At 27.9% G+C, this 8,955-nt stretch overlaps 1 protein-coding gene across 1 annotated transcript in view; it reads right to left on the bottom strand.

Moving 5' to 3' along the window:
• Nucleotides 1-1,244: 1,244 nt before the first annotated feature.
• The window catches only part of LOC113376961, a 47,076-nt gene continuing 39,365 nt past the window's right edge, over nt 1,245-8,955 (bottom strand). The window contains exon 3 of the mRNA XM_026617100.1: nt 1,245-1,651. Coding sequence (XP_026472885.1) covers nt 1,505-1,651 — 147 coding nt within the window. The 3' untranslated portion in view covers nt 1,245-1,504. The remainder of the gene's footprint in view (nt 1,652-8,955) is intronic.

The raw sequence follows: 8,955 nt of genomic DNA, 5'->3' as shown, positions 1-8,955 counted from the left end.
TATTTTTACCTATTATCTGCATGCTTTTTATGCATTTTAGCGTGCAATTTTATTACAATACATATAAGAATTACAGCTTCTTTCATTTTATTTCATGTTTAGGCAACGTTTTCGAAAGTATCATATATTTTAATATTTCAGATTCCGTATTAGACTCATTATAGTAAACACTTCATTTTAATTAATGTGATATACAAAGCTAAAACGATACTAACTAAACCTAACACTAATATCATGAAATGGTAATCACAACTTAAATAAAAACGGTTAAATTAATGTGACCTTGAAATTATAGTTTGAAGTAACAAAATGATTGTTTGTTAGTGATTTGATTGTATGCAAAATAACCTGATATTTTTTTTTGAATATTTTTTAACAGCAGTCAGAACTTCACGTCTTATGAGCTGTTGGGCTGAAACTTCTCCTTACTTCCTATTTTTCAGATGGTAACCCAATGGTTAATCTATCCATATTTGATGATTTTGTTATTAGAATTAATCTAATAGGGCTGACTTTTTATTGGTGCAGCAATGCCGGGCAAGGGCTATTTTCACTTGGAAACATATTGCTATCTATATTTCCAAGTGAAAATGGTTGTCACTGCTGCCTGACAACAGGCTGCTCGAAGTGTGTATCGAACCTGGGACCTCTGACACAAGTCCCGTCGCTCTTAACCGCTTACCTACGGGCGAGTCCAAACAACCTGATATAATCGCGTTTAGTGCATGTCAGTCTTTTCGTTACTAATATATTTATAAAGCATTTTTTTTCATTCTTTGTGAAATAAGCTACCACGTCAATTTGAGGAGTTTCCGTAAAAAGTGGTAAGCCACATCTGAATTCCAAAATTTAGAAAGTTTATCAAAATTATGTCACCTATCACTATAATTATGAATATGACATAAATTGGTTAAATTAGTGCTATATTTTTCAGTATTTCAAATTTACGGCTTCCATTAATCTAGTTTCCTTAAATCTATTTCTTTCTTGCTAAATATTTGCATATGCGTTCATGACAGAACTAAAGGTGTAATTTTCGGAAATTACACCTAAATTTTTAGAGTAAAAGCAAAAAATCATGTTATCGTAATTTTATGTATTAGTTTTATTTACAAAATTGGACAAAATTATCACAAATTTGAAGTTTTTGGGAGAACACATGTATGTACATAATTTAAACAAGCCAATTGCTTGTGACAAATAGTAAAATAAGTTATGCTCTAAATAAAAAAAAAACTACCTCTACTTTTTTCCCAATATTAACCACAAATTATATATATGATAAATAAAAAATAGGAGTATTTAATGCAATAGCATAAAAATTACTCTTTGAAAACTTATCCATTAATTTGTTGCGGTTTATATAGTTTCATCCATAACCAAATGCATGTATAAGTCTTCCAAAAGTTACCACTCTGTAAAATTATTTATCATACACATAATTCGGTTGATAGGTGCGTGAAATGTGTAGAATTCTCATAGATAAAAAATTAAATTTAGTTATTTATTTTCTAAAGGCAATCTGGTCAATGCGAGCCTGTAATTCTGCTATGGCCTCTGGTGGAAATTGACCACTGAGTAGTTGGGCCAGCTCGATGCGTTCATTGGCTGGTATGTTTTCACGGGCAACGACTTCAATTCCTTCTATGACCTATAGTTAAAAATTGTGCATTTTATTAATATCTCGATAAATAAAAATCAAATTTCTTGCATTCGTAAATATGTAATTTTATTTAATAATTTAAAATGTCTACTATTTTTTTTCAAATTGTTTGGTTGCACCAATATGATAATATAAGTAGTAAATACATGTGTACATATCTACCTCGGCTGAAAATTAGTTATCAGAATTATCTGGATAATCATGATTATTATAAATACTGTTTCCTAATGTACAACTGTCTAATCTTTATAAAATTTTAAATTTGACATTGTAGTTAATTAAATACTTGCTGCAGTATATTGGTCGCTGCTTTGTACGTTAATTCTAAATAGCCAAGAAATGAATTGAAAAGATTTTAAAATTAATCTAATTTAATGTTTATTCACAAAGCACTATTGCTACAATGCTATATTGTTTCACAGCAATGATATTATTCCTACACCTTTGAACAATAAATTTTATAGTGTTTGCATAAACAACCATCTATTTTATTCTTCACCAAAATGTATGATTCGGTAATTACCCATTACCGCCATAAGTAAATTTTATCACAATTGTAATCTCGCAACATAATTGGTAAGAAAGTACCAGGAAGGTTTCAAGCAAAAGGTTACCAATGATGTGTTATAAGTACATATATATCTCTAAAATATGCGAGAAGATTACCAGAGACATGAAAGGTCGCTTTATGACTTAACGACAACCTTTTTCGCAAATTATTTATAATAATTTCCGCCGTTTATTGTAATTTCATAGAATTTTACATATTTTATTAAGAAAGATAACATATTTGAAAATTTTCAGGCTTTTTGTTTCTATCATTTTGAGAAAGAGTTTAGTTTTGTTTTAGGGATCAGTGATGGCCAACATTCGGGTTAGTTCCATTTCTATGTATTGTTATAAATTAAAGTGAGTAAACCATTATTGGAGATTCCGCTTCTACAAATTTTATTTTTACGTTTTTTAATTTATCTAAGCAAAATTGCAAAATATCCTTCGAGTGTCTTCGTCAAAATATGGATATTGGAAAAATGTCATTTCAATGCATTACTCAGCGTTGCACTTTATCAAGTAATCCAATTTTGTCAGTATTTGCCTATCAATGCCAATCTAAAATATATTCTTAAATATATTTAAATAATTATATAGCAAAAAATTACTCATAGTTTTGATAATTTTTTTTATTGGTTTTGATAAAAAAATTTTAAATGAATAGGAATAAAATGGATTTTGTGTAGGAATACAAAGTACAATTTGTAAACCGAAAGCAAAGTGCATTCTTTTCTGTATAATAAGCCTCAGATATTACTATTAATTTTGAAATTGATCTTGAAACATTTTGAAGAATCGAACAAATTGCAATCTCAAGCCAGGTTGTGCTTTTTTTATTACAACAATTTAATGTTTCTAAAGTATTTATTTGAACAGAAGCATAATATTATCCAGTAGCATTGGTATGGGTATTACCTAATTGTAACTCAATTGTAAAACAAAACGGAAAATATTATTCAAGAATTTAAATACTTAAATCTCTTTCAAAGATTATATTCACGACAAAGAAATTTTACTCATTGCATCTAGGTTCGTATAAATCTAACTAGTTGTTCTTATATAACAGAAATATATACATATCGTATAAGTTGTTTTATGTGTCCCATGATTAAAATTAATATTCACGGATAAGTGCCGTTAATAAATATCTATGGAAATAGTGATAATATACATCATTTTCTAAAAATGCACAAAGCTTTAAAGATATATATTATTCTCATTGAACTAACAATAATTGTGAGATGAAGGATGATGCCTCAGCAAAAACACATCCCAAGGTAAACCGGTAGACTTAATTAGGAACGCTTATAGGCAAACTTTAATTAGCTACGTGCAAACTATTCACTTCTTTGTTCAAAAAACTATATAACGTTATTTATGAATCGATAAATTATAATAGCTTTGTATTTTTTTATAATAGCTCGTTTCATTGTAAACACTTTACAATGCATTTTGTATTGAAACTGAATGTTATAAAATTATCATCTCGCAGGATACTTAAGTTTGAGGTGCAAATAGTATTTTGCGTATTATTTCTATGATTAAGCAATATTTGAATAAATTATCAGATGATAAAGGTTAACTTTATTGCAAAATGTAATTATTTATGAAAGGCTTGAGTTATGCTTATTGAATTTGAATTTGTATTTTATAGTCAATTTAGATTTACTGTTTCTAATTGGTTATTTGGTTTTTTCATTATTTGCTTAAGAGTCAAAACGGCGTCTTACAGTTTTGCTGAATTTAAATTATTTTTCTTTAACTATAATATTCTATATATAGATACTAAAATTGATGAACTGAATTAAAACAGTAGTGTCAAGGTTTTTGTATTATTTTGTTTTTTGCTTTTAAGTGGTTAGTCATCAATTACTATATTTTTGCTTGAAATTATTTACTAATTGTGTAATTGTTTTTTTACATAATATCATAATACCTTAGAAAAAATGTATGCTATATGTATGTGTGTGCGTGTGCAGATACATTTTTTGTCGGCGATTTTGAGAAAATGGATCAACCGATTTCAATGATTCAAAAAACATTCGATTTCTATTGATAAGGAGACGTGTTGATTAGTTTTTGGCAAAGGCAGGTTCAGCCGTTCCGAAGATACGGGGCAAAAAGTGCTAAAAATGGTAAATCAATTTTTGAGAGAACGAAGCGTTTGATTTGAATGTTTTGAAAATTTTATTTGTATTGACAAAATGAAGAATTGATGAAATTTTGGGAAGACAGGTCTAGCGGTTTCGGAAAATTAATAAAAAAAGTAAAAATATGCCATTTGGCGGACAAAAATGATCATTAGACATATGCACATCAAATTATTAGATATTTTATAGAGATTTTAACAATATGTATAAATTTTGTTTACATTCCTATGGGTTCCGTACCAATGTTTATCCGTTAGACGGCGACGCGGCGCTTTAGCGCTTCGATATTTCGTCTCTATGCAGTTAAAGCAGTACGATTGCTTTGAAAAAAAGTTCAGAATTTCCAAAACATTTCAAAATAAATTTTTCTTCAAACAGTCTTTTTTTTCACAAAAAAGTAAATTTTTGTCAAAAATTTATAGTTTCTCAAAAATCTATTTTTTTCAGAGTAAATTTTTTTCAAAAATGTTAATCTTTTTTAAAAAAAATAATTTTTGGTACGGGAAGATCCAGCAATTTGCCTTAAAGCACGATGCTTTCCACCACTAGTTAATTTTACGTTTATTGTACACCTACTGATATTAATGCCGATATATCGGCTACGCTAGTTTCTGATTTAGGTAAAATTTAGCGCAGACAGTTTCATTGCTAATATCTTTCGTCTAGCCTAAATGTCAGGAAGGCAAACATCTTAAACGATTACGTTGTATAGCTTTGTAATAGTAGTAAGTTGTATAGAATTTGCTTACGCCATCGACTTGTGCTCCGGCGGGTATAAGCTGCCTGCTCTGGGCCTCCTGTATCGCCTCAGGGCCGTAGGCAATGCCTTCCTTCTGGGCGAGCACGGCGGATGATGCTAGAGCACATATTAAGACGATCAAAGCGAATTTCATTCTGAAATATTAATTATTTGGGTCTGTTACTCTATTATTTATGTCTAAGAATTAGTAACATTAGCAAATAAATTGAAGTGTTGGGAAAGAACAGTGTTACAATTGCTGAATTGTAATCAGATTCATATGTACAAGATAATAAAAATTAATATATTTTACCTAATATTTTTTTTATAAATATATAATTAAAAATATTGTTGTTGAAGTACTATATTAAAGGTTGAACTTGTAAAAAGTTGCATTTTTAGAATTAATCTAATAGGAAAATTATATATTCTATTGATCAGAAAACATTTTTAGCCTAGTATTGATTTGTAAGATTTAACCAAAATTTATGACATTTTGAATATTTTTTTTAGATTTATGTATAAACAATATTTTTTTATGATATAAATTATAATAGTGCCACTATTAAAATTATTTCATAATATGAGCTATAGTGCATATTGTGAAATAATTTTTTTAATTATTTCATGACTTGAACTACTATAGTGCATATTGTGAAATATTTTTTTAATTTCAAAATGTTTTCCTGGATCTAATATAATAAAATATACAATAATATAACTCTAAAATACCTAAAATGTAGGCACTATTCACCTATTCTTTATATAATGAAATTACAAAAGCAACCTCTATTAAGTCGATAATGAGATTAGTTTCCATCAGATATTATAACTAATCTGCAAAATTCATTGATATATATGTTTGGTTATACTTATAGTTTAATAAGAAAAATGAAGGAAAAAAAATGAATTAATATAAAGTTGATTATGATGCAATTTATGATATTCGATTTTTTTCGATGTCGATTTGTATAGCATGCTTGTAATTATAGGTTCAAATAGATATATTTATTAGTGTTTTTTTTCATAAAATTTTCAAACACCTTATTTTTTACATATATTTCATCAAAATGTATTTACTACTAAAACAAACCTCTTACATGCTTTTGATGTCAATAAAATATAGGACCAATATTATGAAAATGGTTAAATTAATTTGATGAAGTATGAAAGTTTAATAAATCTTACTTATTAGGTTTATACATAATAAATGTTTTTTGCCATATAAGAAATAACTACTAGTTAGTTTTTACTTGCTTGAGTTTTGCTACTTTTCTGTATGTTTTTGCTAGGTTTCATACAATAAGTATATAAACATTTACACAAACTTCTAACATTACTGTGACCTTCATTCATAAAATTTTGTTTCGATATGGTAATCGATCGTATTTCCGTATCGTAAGTTGTTGTAATCCCAAAAAATCGATAATGAAAATCGTATCTTTACGTTTCAAAGTTTCTGAACATGAATGTGTGTTTAGATACAATTTTTTGTAAATTTTGTGCACAATTTTGAGAATAAGGATAAATAGATTTAAAAAATTCAAAAACTATTCGATTTGTATTGACGGGGAGACGTGCTGATTAGTTTTTGGCAAAGGCAGGCCTAGCCGTTTCGAAAATACGGGGCAAAAGATGGCAAAAGTGGGAATTAAATTTTTGACATAACATGTCCCCTGGCTTGAATGATTGAAAAATCACGTCCTGTGTTTTCGGAGAATAAATAAGTGAAACAAAAAGGTAAAAAATGATCATCGGACATAAGCACATTAAATTATCAGAAATTTTATAGAGATTTTAATAAGTATAAATTTTATTTGCATTTTTTTTGGTTCCGTACTAATATTTACCTGTTAGTTTGCGACGATATTTCGTCTCTAAAATAGCTACGCAGCGCGATTGCTCTGCAAAATTTATTTTTTTAAAAAAAATTAAAGATTTTGCAAAATATTAATTTTTGGTTCGGAAAGTTCCAGCAATTTGCCTTCTTAAGACGCGATGCCATATACCACTAATTTTTAATACTGGTTACAAAAAATCATTTTATGGATAGTTTGAAATGAAAAAAGATGAACGGCCGTTGTATAATAAATGCGTTTATAGTATATTTTATAATGATCGATTTGAATCTATCGTACGTGCTATATTCGATTAAAATCTCCTGTCCGTATTAATTGAAATTATCCTCGCCGTTTTAGTATTCTGCTAACAGAAGCTCATCTATTATTTATGTTCGAGTGTCTTAGACACAACGTATGATGATTCGGTCGCTACACCTATGTCGTACACATTGGCTAATTGGTCGCGAGCCAAATGCAAATTATTGCTCGGAAGTCACGTTCAAACGTAAATCCATATATATTAATTACTCACTATACTGCCTAATCACTATTATTATTACCGGTAACTATTCTATATTTACGGTTGTCGATATTCTTTGCATCGGGAACGATTTTCACAATATGCGTAAAATTATAAAATGCTATTAATATCTTATTGCGCTACATGACTTTTTGTCGACCTATACATATAAATTCATACAAAAGTTTTAATTAGAAACTGGGAATACACACGAATAGATTGCAAAACGTTTTTGTGGCTTTATTACGAAAAATATTATCTTCATTGCAAATGATTACAAAGTATTATTACAAATCTGAGTTTTATCACATTTTCATTAGTTTACCTGTTATGCATGAATATAATTGATAAAGTATAACCGGAACCAAAAAATAATTAAATCAATAATCAAATATTTTTTGAATATTTACTATGATATTATATATAGTGAATTATAACATTATAACAATTATATTCGAATAGATTAAACTAAATTACATTAAATAGACAATATACGAGAAGCGTCATCTGTTATTATTTATGTAACACTATTATGGGCTACCGTAGCCAATTATATAGGTACTTGTTATCGGATAAATACGAAGAATACTACTGATCATTAAAAATAATTATATTAAAACGATAGTGCTTTTAAAAACACTTACGCAGTGTTTTTACTTAACTCATATAGCGTGAGTAGTTTTAATGTTAAATTTTTTGGTACTTTACTCTGAAGGACAACACAACATTTTTTGGTCCTTTACTCCGAAGGAAATCGTCGTAAGTTGCGAGTTGTGCCGTATTTGTTTCGGAACCAGCTTTAAGAAAACCATTTTTTTTTAAATTATTATATATACTAATATATAAAACTCGGGTCGAGTAGTGTGTGCCAACTAATTTAAATATGATTTTATAATAACAATTACTATTTGAAGATTCAATGAAAATCTAATATTAGCAAATACTTCGAGTATAGTTAATTAGTCATAACTGGATTGGACAGCTACTGGGTTGCCATCCATTCAATAATCCATATATATATATATATATATATATATATATATATATATAAAGTCAAAACAATTACTGAATGTCCTATATGTGACAGATATGTGAAACAAAGAAAAAAAAAACTGATTTTTCAAATAATTTTTTTTAATGAGAGTTACTAATTGTTAGTAAAACTTATTATTTTGTTATATGTTATACAATATCTTATATTTTTAGATCTATATTTTGTCGCTTTCAATTATAAAATTTTCTTCAATTTTCTTCATAATGAACTTGAAGAAATTAGCATTTATGTCAGGCAGTCAAAATGTTCATTTTCATAATTTGTATACTTTCGTAGAATTGAAAATAAATTTTCCAAATTATTAATGTAAGAAGCTATATTAACCCGCTTTTGGAATGTTATATTCGGTTATTCTCATTTTTAACGTAGTGTTTCATATAAGGCATACTCGTTATATATATTATTTTCAGATTTTTGATAGGTAGTTGTAATTTTA

The sequence above is a fragment of the Ctenocephalides felis genome, unplaced genomic scaffold (assembly GCF_003426905.1).
Source record: "Ctenocephalides felis isolate EL2017-DRISC unplaced genomic scaffold, ASM342690v1 CF-g0.4_SCAFFOLD_01886, whole genome shotgun sequence".
Lineage (NCBI taxonomy): Eukaryota > Metazoa > Arthropoda > Insecta > Siphonaptera > Pulicidae > Ctenocephalides > Ctenocephalides felis.
This window is presented reverse-complemented; position numbering and strand designations above follow the sequence as displayed.